Genomic DNA, 15,933 nt, shown 5'->3' with positions numbered 1-15,933 from the left:
CCCTGATCCTCTGGGTCTACAAGCCACATCGATCAGGAAGTTAATGTGTTCCCTACACAAGCAAAGAGGGCATCTATAACTACCTTGATGCACCTGTGTGTAGCTGATTGTGAAATGCCACAGAGATCTCCAGCTGGGCCCTGGAAGAGCCTGCAGCATAAAACCTCAGAGCCTTTGTGACCTTAAGTGCCACTGGTGGGGCATGTGAATCGGCACACTGTGGTACCAGACCTTTTGGCAGCATGGCATATGTCTCAGTCACCAATTCCCAGGTTAATTTGAGCTGTCTTTTGCATTCATTTACAGTCATATCCAGATATAACCTCACCAAAAAGGTACTTGACCCCCTCCAAAAGGGTACCCAACCTCTCCAGAGAGCTCCGCTAGGTAACACCTTTCGCTCAAAGTTTTAAGTTCCACGAGTCATGGCCTGGAAATCTTGGTGAAGAAAATTGCTTCTGATTGAAAGCAGCTGCACTTTTAAACTTTGAAAGCACCCACACTGATGGGTACTGTCCCGAATGGTCAGGCAGGCAGGCTGCACACGTGTGGGTTACACGTTGCCGTCATCAGCCACGTCATCGGCTGATAATCCTTGTCGTCCAGTAGCCACCCTGCTGTTATTTCTTGTGGTGGATCAAATGCAGCAGGCACAGTGATTGCTGCAGAGCAAAGGCTTCATCACTACTGTCAGGACACCAAACAGCACATGGTCACACTCCAGCGGACGTTAAGAGAATGGAATCCCCTTCGATTCTGGTGTAAGGCAGAGTTCACGTGCAGTGTCCACAAAATGATCGGCCCGCATTCAATGACAGCTTGCACCAAGGGAAGCCTTGACCTCACTTTTTCTACTTTCCTCTGGCAAGAGAGAGAATTAAATCTAATTATAGGAACAAATTGTCACAGTGTACCTTTGGCTGGTGGAAAGGGACTTCATTTGAGGTTCGAGCATAGGATGTGTCAGGCCTCTGACTCTAACTTGCCATTGCTCCTAAACTTTTCAACTTCTCAGTGTCAGCTCACCGATTAGTGTAGCTCCTGCAGCCTCCAATCTGATCCGTCCTAATCTTGGTCACAACTCAGTATACATTATAAATACTGAAAATGGTGGTAAAGCCAGCAAAGATTATTCGTCAGATCTCAGCCACTGCAGAGAAGGACATCTTCAATTAAACAACATAAGGTGAAGATAAACTGCTAGGTGGTGGGATGGAGGCTGTGGAAATTGTTGAAAGAAACCCTTAGCAGGGAAAACAATAAAGAGAGAGAGCTGGATGGATATTAGTGTTCAAAGCCTTTAAAGGGAAAAGGAGCCAGTTGGTGTAAGGAGGGTAGGAGTTGTTGAGATGGTGTTGGTTACAGAACCTGTCTGTTAAAGAAATCTTCCTAGCCTTCAGCAGGTTAACTCCCAAAATCTTTCTTAACCACTTGTAACTATATAGTAAAGGGCACAGGCAATGAGCTATCTCAATGTTTAGGTCTTAACATGTCGCTGCTCAACACTACACTGTCCCTTGGTCTAAATCATGTGCCTTCTTTCATCATTTTATTGGTGGTGCCGTACTCAGGCCCACATTAACCCTGTACTTGCCAGACCCCCTTTCTACCCACTGCCCCCAGTGTTTGTCCCATTAGATATAGGGTTACAGTAGTTTATTTCATGTCTTGCATCGTTATGAGTCCTAATGCTATGCCACCATTATTGCTATTACAGTGTTAACATTAACAACATTCTCACTACCCAATCTCCCCCCTTCAAGTCCTTGAAGTTAGAGATTCAGTCTGGAGGTCTTATAACCTTTCCACATCTCATTTGCTGTTTGGTTGGGAGAGTGGCAGGCTCTGGAAGTTCGATTTCTTACTGTTGGATTGGAGGTTGGACTGGCATTTGGGTATGCTTTTATTTCCTATTTCCATTGCTTTATGTTGAACCATGCCTGGTCAGTTTAGCTGTTGCATTGATCCATAGTTGCTGTTATTCTCAATTGTTTATTGCAGGGTGTAGAGACTTGGTGTTGTCACCTTGGCATTGCTTTTTCTTCTTTCGCCATGTGGGTCTTCTTAAAGCCTTCTGAGGTTAAGGAAGAGTGTTCATGTGGCAAGAGGAAGGCACCTTGGTACACTCACCTTTGTGTTTTGTTGTCAATGGTGAGAGACTGGAACCCGGTTCCAGTATCCCTTGTGACTGTGGCATACTGGCTGGAAGTTGTAGCGAATGCACAGTGGTTGTTGTGTCAACCATTTGTACCATTGTTGTAGTTGGAGATAGGGTTTTCTCAGACTGCTGACCATTCTCTGGTTCTGCTTTCACTGGAGGTGTCATGATAATCTCATGGATGATAGTTTGGTCTGACCAGTGGGGACTTTCTAGGACCTGGAATGATGATGGAAAAAACTTGCTCAGCAAAGAGAGGAGAGCGATCGATGTGAAATCCGAGTCTTTAGTGTTTGAGGACACATGCTGCTCTGGCTGACTAACAACAGTGGTAGTTTTGATATCCTCTATCACTTGGAGGAGATCCAAGGCTATGCAGGCATCCCTGAGAGAAAGGCTGGTTACGGCTGACATCCATCAGCTTAAAGATCTGTTTGCTGCTTTACCTCAGAGGTCCTAGGCATTTGTCACAATGTTCACTAGGGACTTCTAATGCTTGAAATTCATTGATTTTTAATTGAAGGTCGAGCTTTGTTTCTACAAGTTAATAATTTAAGTGTTTCGGGTCCTCTTTCAAGTGTTGTATTTCCTGTGAGCAGCATGCCAGTGTTCTCATCAGCTGTCGTTTTTCCTTAATGAATTCAGCTTTGGTATGTTAAAGCTGATTTTCTACACTGATCAGCCTTTCCTTGACAGAGTATAATTCCTCCATGCTAACCTTCAAGCTCACATTCTGTAATTGCATGTCTGTCAATTATTTTTGAAACACCTCACCTTTGTTTGCCATTCCATGTTTTGGATTTTATCTCTTTGTATACCTATTTGGGAAAGTAATGTTTTTCCAAAGTTTCTTCCAAATGTGCAACTGTTTCTTTCAGTGCCGTGGTCTCATTATTGTACTCCTCGGCTTCCTCCAAGAGTATTGAAGATTCCTGTACCTTCTCTGAAAACTGGCTTCTCAGTTCTTTCGAAGTTTGCATTAAATTTATTTTGTCTCACTTCAAAATGTGTCAGAGGAACAAACTCTGACCTGAGAGATCCTTGCAGTGTGTGAAGGTCTGTTTTTCTACTATTCCGTTGCTCAAGTTAATCTTTATTTCATCATTCTGCTGAAGGGTTATGCACTGTGCTTGAATTCAATCTTGAAGGACAATTAGCTGTTCTTTCAACTGTTTATTTTCTTCTTTAACTCTCGATTTCTGACTCTGCATTTCAATGTATTTCTTTGTCTCTACTGATAGATCCAATGCAGCTTCTTCTGTAGTAGCATTCAACATCTTTTAAAACTATTTTTAACTATATACATATATAATGTAAGGGTTACAGAAAAGGAGCTATCTCCATGTTTAGGTCTTAACACTTCACTGCTCAGCACCACACTGACCACAAGTCTGGTCATATGCCTCCTTATATCACTGTGTGAACAGTACTATACTCAGTCCCACATTAACCCTGTGTCTGCCTTAACTTGACACTTTAATTTAAGGAGGGCAGCCTCCCCTCAAGAATGAGGGGAGATCTTATAGAAACATATAAGATTATGAAGGGAATTGATAAGATAGAAGCAGGGCAGTTGTTTCCACTGGCAGGTGAAACTAGAACTAGGGGGCATGACCTCAAAATAGGAGGGAGCAGATTTAGGACTGAGTTGAGGAGGAACTTCTTCACACAAATGGTTGTGAATCCGTGGAATTCCCTGCCCAGTGAAGCAGTTGAGGCTACCTCATTGAATGTTTTTAAGGTAAGGATAGATATATTTTTGAACAGTGAAGGAATTAAGGGTTATGGTGAGTGGGCGGGTAAGTGGAGCTGAGTCCACAAAAAGATCTTATTGAATGGCGGAGCAGGCTCGAGGAGTCAGATGGCCTACTCCTGCTCCTAGTTCTTATGTTATGTTTAGTTCAGGAAGGGTAGATTGAAACTTACCAACCAGATAGTTGTAGGGGCAGTTAGCAGGAAACACCATCCACTGGGATGGAGATTTGGCAAAAGACTTCAGCCTTACAGTATTCAAAATCAAACAAAACAACAAGACCTTTACAAGGAAACAGGGATGGCCAGGCTTCAAAGATGACCACCAGACTTTAGCATTAGGCTTGCAGTACCACCATAATATGAAAGAATTTTATCCTGAGTCTGAAAATGATTTATTTCATCCCAAGATTTAACCCGAAGTAAAGCAATTTATGCAGTTATGAAGGATAGGTTGGCTAAGGTGGATTGGGAAACAAAAAAAAATGATGGTAGACAATCAATGGTGAGTAATTAAAGAATTGATACATAATTTGCAACAAATATAGATTATTTTAAGACACAATAAACTACATTTAAAATTTTATTCCTGTGTGCACCATATTTTTATTTGTGTCAACTTTCTGATAATTAATATCCCATGCTCACATTTTTGATAGAAAATTCTTATATAAATTGACTTGTCTGTTTGTGATTACAGTGTTGTATTCAATTCAGTGCTAGATCCAGAGTCATAGATGAAAAAATAGATGACTTAAGCATTGGTTCAATACACAGGGACATTGGGCAATGCATCATATGACCTGGATATTCTGTATCAGGACTGAAAATATACCCTTCAGAGTCATTTGGAAATGTCCAAAAAATCTGCAAGAAAACCATTTACTCTCATGGACATGGAGAAGTCTTTTGCCGATGGAAAGTCAACATTCAAAGACTTGTAATAAAGCAGAAACAAGTGAAGGATTTAGACATATTTTAAACAATGTAGGAATGTCTCAAATCTAATGGAATTAATCTTGAACAGAGTGAGATTTACTCACTGTAGCTCTGACTGATTTAAAATTGACCCTCCCTAGTTAAGAGAAGTGCTTTTAACCAAAATAAATCAACGTCCATTTACAACAGCATTCCTTCATGATGGGAAAAACCATTGTTTCTTTTATGGTCATCATGAATGTTTTAGTGTACAAATTACTTGTTAAGTAAATACAATAATACAGACTTACTCTGCAGAGTCAGAGTCACACTGCGCTCAACCACACCAGCATCATTCGTAGCAATACACTTATAATTCCCTGCATCTTCATTCTAGAGATGGAACAGAAAATTACAAAGCAGGGTGAATCCAAATTTATGCATTTTGAATGTACATTCAGGGCTGCTACTTTTCAAACACAAACACTGCCCTCTAAATCTTAATCTGAATCTAACAGCACTGATACCAGACACAACAGATTAACTATCCTATAAAGAATAATTTAATGCCAATTAACAAAGTTATTTTCTGGATAAACAAACCCTTGGGGAAATATGTTCTGATTGAATGGTATCCGTGAATAGTGCAATAGCAAACCTGCCTTGTCAGCATATCACAATGGAATTTGGCATTTGTGGACAGGGAAGGAATGACTGCAACAATGATTTTAACAACAATAATGACAATATTGGTTTTAAAGAACAATTCTGGCAGAGTTAAACATGCTGGTATTTTCAGTCAAAAACAGGTACACGTCGTGAAGTTGCTGTTGCTATGGTCTGGGCTGTGAGCTGTGACCTGACACTTCCTGTGTTGACCACATATGGGAAGTTGTTTACTTCGAGTTAGACCTGATGGTGCCAATGGGGAATAAAGCTATGTGTCTTACATGCAGGCTTGAGCGAGTGTTATGGAGTCATTTGCAAGTAATTCCATTGGCCTGGTCGAGCAATCTGATCGGTTTCCGGTTACACCATTGGCTGGGTGTCACAGAATGTTCTGGAAGGTTAGGACAGTATGGGGATAAAGGCACATGTTCAGCCTCGTGTTTCCAGCAATAACTCAGAGATCAACCATCGCAAGAGTATCATGAAGAACATCTTCAGAGAAAGACCATGAGCACAGAATTTACATTGGGAATGGACCTGGCCATTTTGTTCTAAACCGGGTAGTATCTGTTTTCAGTTAAAAAAATTAGAGTTAATGTTTAGTTAAAGTTCAGTAAAAAAGTTAAAATGTTGCAACTGTTGTAAATTTGAGTTTGTTACCTAAAGTTAAATAAAGGGAAGATTGTTAAGAGAATTTGAGTTGACTCCTGTCCTTGTTTTTCACACTTAGCTGGAATGCTTATAAAGCATTTAAATTGGTAGCCGAATAATACAGTAAAATATTGTGCTTACAAATTTAAGCGAAGGGTTTTATTCTGGTAGGTTAATTTCCGAAGTTGCATTAATACATGCAACTTCCTGTTTACAGTCAGTATCATGAAATCGTGCATGATTATTAGTTTTAAGATTGTCATGATATCAAGTATTTGATACTGACTAAACAATCAATTCTATATCCACTTTTCCAATATCCATTGACCGACTTACCACTGTGCCATAGATGGCTAGCGAGCCATTGTGGAGCTGGCGAATCCTGTTGGTGATCTGGATATGGATTCCCTTTTTACTCCACTGGATAGTGGGAGGTGGATCACCACGGACCTCACAGTTAAGGATAGCATTGCCTCCAAGAGGCTCAATGCGATTTGGATTGAAGTCACCGTCAAAGATTGGAGGCTCTGTGGTGTTAACAGACAGTGTTTAATTTTCAACAAAACCAATGATGGAATTAATTATTGAATGACAGACCATGAAATGAAAGCATCACATGCAGAACTGATAAAATAAATTATCTGAGACATGGTAATTTTCTGTACACTTTTCCTTGAAAATATAATTTTACCAACTTTGCAGATCTTTAAGGAGCTTGCTGGAAATTCAGGGCTGCTGTTTAAGATTTCCTAACTAATAATTTAAACGGACAGGTTTCCAATTTGTGTTTGCAATGCATGAGGAAGTGTAGAGTTGGAAATGTACCCTTAAAATGTATATGTATAAAATTATTGTCGAACCAATGCTGAGAATGCCAGTAAAACTTGGCTGACAACTCAATTGGCCTTTCTGCACCCATTAAAAATGCTTTCATATTTATACAAGAACTAATGAAAATTCCACCATGTGACCCCTTTTAACTTTGCTGCAATGGAGTAATCTTGCATTAATTGTACTGAGGAAGCAAAAGAAATAATAGTATCAGATATAATGAATTAATGACTTCAACACATCATTGTATTCCTCAAAGCACAGTTCCATATTTGCTTTTTAATTCTGTAACAGCTATTACTGGATAAACTAGATGAACTAGCTTTTTTTTCTTATCATTATGAAAAGAGCCATTCAATTGTTTTACGGACAACGCCCACATCCGGAATGGAAAGAAAAACAGCATTCACAAATACATGCTTATGTTTCCATCTTGGCAGGCACCCAGTGACTCAGATGGACCAATGTTGACGTGTACCTGAAACTTTAATCTCTTTATAGATGCTCGTAGCTTACTGCTGCATAACTTCAGCATTTTCTGTGGACATGTCAATATTTAAAAGGGCTTGGTCAGAAATTCCAATTCTGGAAATGTAGTTAAAACAAACTTCACTGGCGTGAACAGTACTTAAAAGGCCGACATGTGCAAACAAAACAAAGGAACTCGCAGGTCTTCCTCAATTCACCTTTGACATATACAGATCCAATGGCCTTGATAGATCCCACTTTATTTCCTGCTGTGCAAGCGTATGTGCCCGAGTCATCCTTTGATACCTTTTCAATGACCAATTTGCTGTGTCCATTGATGTTGTCATACTGGGCTGTAGGAATAAAGTATGTGTTTATTTATGAGAATGAAATTATCTGATCTGTTTCTCGATTTCTGAATTTATGATTTCAACATTTATTACTCAATACACTTTCAGATTTGCTTTTTCATTCTGTAAAAATGGTAACTTATTGATGGATTTATTTTAACTATTGTACCTTCACAGAATCATAGCATCTTACTGTGGAGGAAGGTTGTCTGGTCCTGTGCTGGTTCTTTGAATGAGCAGTTGTGCTTAGTCCCACACCTCAGATTTTTGTCTGTGACCTTGTAAATTCCTCATCTTTTAAGTACCTGCCTAATCCCCTTTTAAAATGATCTGCGGAATCAACTTCCATTGAAAAAGAAGCCTCTTCTCCCCTCTAGGTCTTTTGTTGATGACCTAGATTACTGATTACTGACCCACTCACCAGCAAAAATGATTTTTCTCCATTTGTTCTATCAAAACTCGTCATCTTGAAACCTCTCTGTTCCAACTTCTCTTCATAACTGGAATCCCTAATCCCGGGCATCTTCCTGGGGAACACCCTCTGTACCCTTTCTAAAGATGTTACATTCTTCCTGAAGTGTGATACCCAGGGTTGTCCAGTTGAGGCCTAACCATTTTGTAACTCATCTTTTCCTCTCTACCAATTTTCTCTCCTCTTCTGCTAAAGATAGTGACTCATGCTTGAGCTTTCTTCTACAGGTGCCAGAGAAACTCTGATCCCTCATTTAGGTGGTCATCTTTTGTGGGTCAGCATATACAAGAAGGGGGTCACTGTTTGTTGGACCTGGAGGTTTCACAGCAGAGCCCTGTCCTGCCTTTATCTGAAATTCTTAACGCAGTCTCCAGGAGTAGTCCTCGGTGCAAATAAATGTTTGCTAGTGTACATCCAATGTCTGAGAAAGAAGGAAAGCCTGATAAGAAAGTTGAGATGAGTGGGTGGCTGGCTGGAAAAATTATTTAATAGTTTTAAAAAAACTTGTCCAGAGAAAGTGAATGGGGACAAAGAGTAATTTTAAATGCTGTTTTCGGCAGGCCAAGGAAGCACATGAACAAACCACCAAATGATAAATTTTAGAAAAGTGATCAACAATTGGAATTAGCTGCTAGAGAAAAAATACCATGGAGGCAAAACCCCAGGAATCATTTAAAAACAATTGACTGCTGATTTGGGAAAGTGCCAGGCTTTTTTGTATGGATTACTGCTACATTTAAAGCATATATATTCTCACCAGGTATAATGTTGTTGTTGAATGTCCAAGTGATCTTGGGTGTAGGAATACCTTTCGCTGCACAGCTCAATGCTAGGCGTTCCCCTTTGTTTAAGGATATATCTCCAGGCAGTTCTGTAAAAGCTGGGTGGACGTAGACAGTCAGGCTGAAGGTCTTGGAGTCTCGACCAGCCACGTTGGCAGCTGTACATGTGTAACTACCAGTGTCATCAGGCTGATGGGAATAAGAGAAAATTACAATCATGTTTTTGGCACAAATAGAAAATCCTGGTTTCTCCTTATTTTTGCTCCACTGTTGTCTCTTTCAGGCAAGAAAATGAGATGATCTGAGCTACTGATATTTCCACAGGTACTGTCAATGTGAGTTGATGATCAGCAGAACTGGAGACCTACTGTTTATTTCAGGTGGAACTCTGGTGAAATCTGATGTATGTTATATCGTGTATTATTGTTAACACATCCTGCAATATAGACTTGGTATTATATCGTTAAAAAAAATCCCAAGAACTGTCACTGTTGAAGGAATCAAAGGGGATCTGGCCGTTGGGAGATACTGAGCTGATGGTGTGAATTAACTGAATTAGCACACACAGTTGGAGCAATAAAGCTCATTAAAACACTGGTTTATTTGTGGTACCTACAAATCTTTAAGCAGCTTCTGGTGCTTGGCTTAGTGTTTGCTCCGGTTATCTTTCCTGATAATTATTCCAATTATTACTCACAGCCAACAAAATGAATAGTTACATCCATTGAAATATTTTTTAAAATTTCATGCTGTAGACCATCTTGGTGAGGTTCTGACAGATTCATGCTAAACATGTCATGGATAATGAATACTGTTAGCACAGGAATTATTTTTTATTCGTTCATGAGATATGGGCATCACTGGCTAGGCCAGCATTTATTGCCCATCCCGAAGGGCACTTAAGAATCAACTACATTGCTGTGGATCTGGAGTCACGTGTAGACCAGACCAGGTAAGGCTGGAAGGTTTCCTTCCCTAAAGAGAATTAATGAACCAAATGGAGTTTTACAACAATTAACAATGGTTTCATGGTCAATTTTTATTCCAGATTTTTACTGAATTCAAATTTCACCATCTGCCATGGTGGGATTCAGACCCGAGTCCCCGGAGCGCTCAATTATTAGTCCAGTGACAGTGCCACCACACCACTGCCTCCTCATTGATAAATATTAATACATGCTGAACATTTTCACGGTTCAATACAAAGATGAATCATAATTTTTTAAAATGGGTTATATTGTTATATATGAAATATTTATATGAATATATATAGGTACTAGAAATTCTGAGTTTGTGTTTCTTGATGCAATTTCATATAAATGTCACAACTTTAAGGTGCTGTGTAACTGGTGTAGTTTTTTTTCTTTTACCTGATCTTGCAGTTCTACCATTATTGCTATTACACAACATCCTCAAAATTGCAAACACTTCTTTGGATTGCATCAGGAATTGAACTGGAAATAACCAGTTGAAGTGAAAATTAAAATAATTATTTGCATTTATATGGTGCCTTTCACGATCACTGGACATCCCAAAGTGCCTCACAACCATTGAAATATTTTTGAAATGTAGCCACAGCTGTAAGTAGGAAAAACAGCAGCCAATTTGCACACAGCAAGTTCACAATGACCAGATAATCTATTTATATGACATTGACTGAGGATAAATATTGACTCGGAGTCCAGGGATAAATGGCCTTGCTATTCTTTGAAAGTGATATGGGATCTTTTACATCCCTCTGACAGGACAGATGGGAGCGTGCTTTAATATCCCATTTGAAAAGAGCGTCAACCTTGATTGTTATGCTCAAGTTCTGGGCCCCAGGACTTGAACCCACAACTTTCTGACTCACAAGCGCGAGTTCTACCAGCTGAGCCAAAGCTGAGATAGAGTCCTGCGCTTCATAGTCAATTACTGTCCAGTTAGCTTTAATTAAATTATCAATGATGTCTCACAATTCCATCAAAACCATCTCTGAAATGCACTGGTGTGACTTTACATTTTAATCTGCAAATGACAGGAAACATTTTTCAAAACCGATCTCTAATCTTACCGTTGTATTTTCCACAATGAGTTCTCCTGACTGCATCAACATGTACTTTCTTGGTGTGTCACGCAGGATTGTGCCATCTTTCTGCCAGGTAAGCACTGGCTCAGGAACACCATCAGCAATGCATGGCAAAGTTCCCTGAGATTCCTCAATCACAGTGTATTCGGTGTCTGCAGTGTGGATAGTTGGTGGGACTGTACAAGGCAGATTGAGTAAATAAAATACAATTTATTGCTTGCTCACAGCAGCAGGTACAAATCATGAACTCAGCACATGGAATATATTGGGTGAAAATCATTGTGGTATATATGTTGGATCTCCAAATCTTTGATACCTTTCTCATATACAGTTTTTTTTCTTTTATTTGATAGAAGCCTACACTTTTCATCAAGCCTGAAGGAAGCAGAGTGAGGCGAATAGTACTATATTAATATCATTTTCTGACAGCGAGTTGGAGACAGAAAACTGAGCAGTTTGTCTTCCACTTTCATTCCTTGCTTTTTTGCAAGTGTTTCGCTTTTCCTAGCGCCTCCCTCCTTGACATCATGCTCGAGATCTCTAACTCTATGATGCAAGCCTATATCCACATCAACTTGTAACATGGAACCACCTGAGCTAGTAATTCTGAAATGGTGGTGAATAAATTGCAAGACCTCCTGATAGGAGTTGATCTGAGGCACAACCAAGGTTCTCCATCACGTCTTGCTTCCACACAAGCTGCTTGTGCATTTCAAGCAGCAGAGAAGGACAAAGACCCAATGGCTCCAGGGCAGAGCCCAGCCACGTAGGCAAGGTGAGGGGAAGGTGGAAGAAATCCTCAGAGAGCTCCTCGGAGAGATTGGCATTGGTTGGGGTCAGTTTTTGTGGGGTTGAAGAGGAGGATTCATGTTCCTGTTACGAGAACGGAAATTGCTTCATAAGTTATTTGTTTTTGGTTGGCTTGACAAGCCTACAGTGATTTCTTTAAGGACTGCTAGTTAGATCATTCACAATGATAGAGCTTGCATGGTGCACAATCTGCACATTAGTGTGTGAAAATTGCAGCAGTGAACCATTGATGTCATTAGATCTTCACGTTTCAAGGACCCTCACAAACAATAATAACGGTTCTGGTGTGCGTGGGAACAAAGTGTTAAGATTCTGCTTTTCTACTTTCCTTGCTTCACTGCTTCATTCATGCCTGAAAACTGCCACAACAAATTGGTCCAGGTGTTTCTTTTAACCTCATTTTATTAATAGTTAAATAATTCTAAATGCTCTAAAAGCAAAGGATAATGTGGATAGTGGAACGTAGAATAACACTCACTGTGAACAGTCAGAGTCATGACTGAACTGCTGGAACCTGCAAGGTTAGATGCTGTGCATGTGTATCGTCCAGTGTCTCTAGGTTGGACAAAGGCAATCTGTAGGGCACCAGTACTGAGGATCCTCTGACGAATGCTCTCGGTCACTTGTTCTCCATCTTTGTTCCAGGTGACTTCAGGAATTGGATAACCCTTGGCCTCACAGACCATGGTGACTGATTTATCCAAAGCAACAATGTAGTTCTTTGGATGGGCTGTTATAACTGGAGGCACTTAAAAAAAGAGAAAGTACTAACTTCAATTAAATTACAAAAATATTTAAGAAATATTTAGGCACAGTACGCAAAATGTTATTATTGCATATTGCAGGTCAGGCTCATCTAAACTTTTTGCTGTGGGGGGTGGGGGGGGGGGGGTGAGCATATTTTGCAACTTTTCTCATTTAAAAGACAAATTTTGGAAGGATAAGGTTTGGCATGACACTGAACTGAATTTCTAAATAAATTGAGCTGTTAAAAAAAGATCGAATTCCTGGGCAAAGTAAAGTGATGTCTCAACAATAAATTGTTAACGTTCAAAAAGAGTAATTAGTAAAGGTGACAGAGTGTGAGAGTGTTATGCCCACTCGCAGTCTCAGGATGCTTACTCATTCACTCTCACCCACTATGAGGTGTATGCGAATCAGTGAGAAACCCAAGACAGGGAGTATGGCAAAGACTCTCACACACCCTCACTCTCACACACACAAACACTCTCTCAATGCCACACGTGCAAACATTCACTCCCATGCACGCACATACTCTCACTTCCACACACACACGTGCACACACAGTCTCTTAATCAAGCACGCACATTTTCACTGTATCGCACACAAACACACGCACACACTTACTCTCTTAATCCCACGTGCGTGCTCACTCTCTCTCAAACACGCCACCTACACACAGTCAATCCCGCCTGTGCACCCTCTTGCCCCATGTGCATTCACTCTCCATCCTGCCGCGCACACACATACACACACACTCCAGTATCAATCTCTCGCTCGCTCCTACCGCGCGCGTACCTGGTCCCAGGCACTCACTCCTGCTCGTGTACACATTCTCCACCCTATTGGGTATGCACACATACACATACTTTTCTGCCCACGCGCACATTCTCTCACCTGCACTCATACTGAATCCCTCACGCACGCACTCTTTTTCTCTCCCCCCGCGCGCACACACTCATTCACTCACTCCCATGTGCGCACACATTTCTCTCTCCCGTTTGCACGCACAATCTCCTTCTCCCGCTCATACTTGTGTGCATCCATGCGCCCCCTTGCTATCGCTCGCCCTCTCCATCACTCTCGTTTGCGTACCCCTCACCTCCTCTCTCTCTTTCTCAAGTGTGCCCACCCATTGTCTTCCTCTCTCGTGTGTGCTTGCACACCCCCTTCCTCTCTCATGCGTGCCCTCTCTTGCCCAGGCACCCCTTTCCTCATGTATGCCACCTCTCTCTTGTGTCTGCATCCTTTCTCTCTCAAGCTCTATCGCTTGCCTGCTCTTCTCTTGCTCTTGTGCGCCCAACTTTATCTTCACGTGTGCACGATCTTCCCTCTCTCTCATGTATTCCCTCCCGCTCTCTCGCCGCCTTCCGTGTGCCCTCTCTTGATCTTGGCATGTGCGCCTAGGCGCATTCTGGCTGTTCTTTCAAAAAATGTGACTCAAAATGTTATATGGCTGCATACGTTTCTAAAACAATCATTAACAAAGGAGAGACTTCTATTTATGGAGGTCATTTTCATATTGTTCAGACACATTCAGTCAGTCATTGTTGTTATATGCAGCATTAGAAATATACTACTGATCGGATAACTTTGGTTAGAATCATAGAATGGTTACAATACTGAAAAGGGCCTCTTGAGCCTGTGTGGGCTCTCTACAAGAGGAGCTTAAGCAGTCCCACTCCCTGCCTTTTCCTGCAATTTGTTTCCCACCAGGCACTTATATAATTCCCTTTTGAAAGCCATGGTTGAGTCTGCCTCCACCACACTCTCAGGCAGTGCATTCCAGATCGTAATCACTGCATAAAATAATTTTCCTCGTGTTGCTTGTGATCCATTAATCAATCACTCCAAATCAGTGTCCTCTGGTTTTTGAACTCTTCACAAGTGGGACCCTTTCTCCTCATCTACTCTGTTTAGACCCCTCATGATTTTGAATATCCCTATCAAATCTCCCTTTCCACTCCCAGTTTCTCCAATCTACTCCTGCAACTGAAGTCCCGCCTAGCTGGATCTATATCCGCAAATCACAAGTTTGTGCCTGAGGAAACCATATAGTATGTCCCAGTGGTCAACTCTGTTTGGCTGTCAGTTTGACTTCCCCTCATCCCAATCCCAAGCTTTGCATGCTCACAGAACTCTACACTCTTCCCACAGTTGCTGTGTGTCACTACACAGAGAGCATCAAAAACAAACATTAACACCAAAGAAAATTAATAAAGACATTACTCTTGATTTCAATACATTTAAAAATGTTATGGATGTCTGTTGAGATACCCTGCCACTTCTCAAAATAAGCCACCTTAGTAATGACATTTTTTGTAACTTACCCTGCACTCTCAGTTTTATCTTTCCTAAGGCTGTGCCAGTTGGGTTCTGTGCAACGCATATGTATGTTCCAGAATCCTTTACTGCAGCACGAGTAATCTGAAGACCTCCATTGGGTAGAACGGTGTAATCCCCTCCTGTACAAGCAAAAGCATTGAGGCTTTATCCTGGGTAGCACTGAGTTACAACACACAGAAAATAAATTGAGCTTAGATTTGTGGAGAAATGTTACCAAATCATTGACTTTATTGACTCTGGAACTATTATCTAAGATAGAAACATAAAAACCCTACAGTGCAAAAGGAGGCCATTTGACCCATCAAGTCTGCACCAACCACAATCTCACCCAACCCCTATCCCTGCAGCCCCACTTATTTATCCTGCGAGTCCCCCTGACACTAAGGGTCAATTTAGCACGGCAATCAACCTAACCCGCATGTCTTTGGATTGTGGGAGGAAACCGGAGCACCCGGAGGAAACCCACGCAGACACAAGGAGAATGTGCAAACTCCACACAGACAGTGACCCAAGCTGGGAAATGGAACCTGGGTCCCTGGTGCTGTGAGGCAGTAGTGCTAACCATTGTGCCACCCTGAAAGATGAAAGGAAACATATCTAACTCTATTAGAAATGTGGTGTAGTGTTTACCTGATACAGCCAATCTGCTGAATATGGCCAGAATTCTTAGATGCATTTTTGGAATGACAAAAGTTCTGACCATTTTACCTGCTGTGTAAATGCTGATGCCCTCCTTCTGCCAAGTAATAGTGGGGTTTGGTGTGCCAGTAGCCTCACATGGAAGAATAATGGGATTATTCAAAATCACATCCAGATTGCCAGGCTGAGTTTGAATGACAGGAGGTTCTGGGTGGTAAATAGAATCACAATTAAAAACACCACAAAACTAGTCATCTAATCTTTTTTTTAAAACTGCA

At 41.1% G+C, this 15,933-nt stretch overlaps 1 protein-coding gene across 1 annotated transcript in view; it reads right to left on the bottom strand.

Annotated features, from left to right (window-relative positions):
• The window catches only part of hmcn1 (hemicentin 1), a 493,052-nt gene that overhangs the window by 53,504 nt on the left and 423,615 nt on the right, over positions 1–15,933 (bottom strand). Inside the window, exons 79-86 of the mRNA XM_078218304.1 lie at positions 15,725–15,862; positions 15,001–15,135; positions 12,408–12,677; positions 11,105–11,295; positions 9,027–9,240; positions 7,666–7,800; positions 6,485–6,675; positions 5,140–5,221 (exon numbers count right to left, since the gene is read on the bottom strand). Coding sequence (XP_078074430.1) covers positions 5,140–5,221; positions 6,485–6,675; positions 7,666–7,800; positions 9,027–9,240; positions 11,105–11,295; positions 12,408–12,677; positions 15,001–15,135; positions 15,725–15,862 — 1,356 coding nt within the window. The remainder of the gene's footprint in view (positions 1–5,139; positions 5,222–6,484; positions 6,676–7,665; positions 7,801–9,026; positions 9,241–11,104; positions 11,296–12,407; positions 12,678–15,000; positions 15,136–15,724; positions 15,863–15,933) is intronic.

This window comes from Mustelus asterias, chromosome 8, assembly GCF_964213995.1.
Source record: "Mustelus asterias chromosome 8, sMusAst1.hap1.1, whole genome shotgun sequence".
Lineage (NCBI taxonomy): Eukaryota > Metazoa > Chordata > Chondrichthyes > Carcharhiniformes > Triakidae > Mustelus > Mustelus asterias.
Note: the sequence above shows the minus strand (reverse complement) of the source record. Positions and strands in the feature narration are given on the sequence as shown.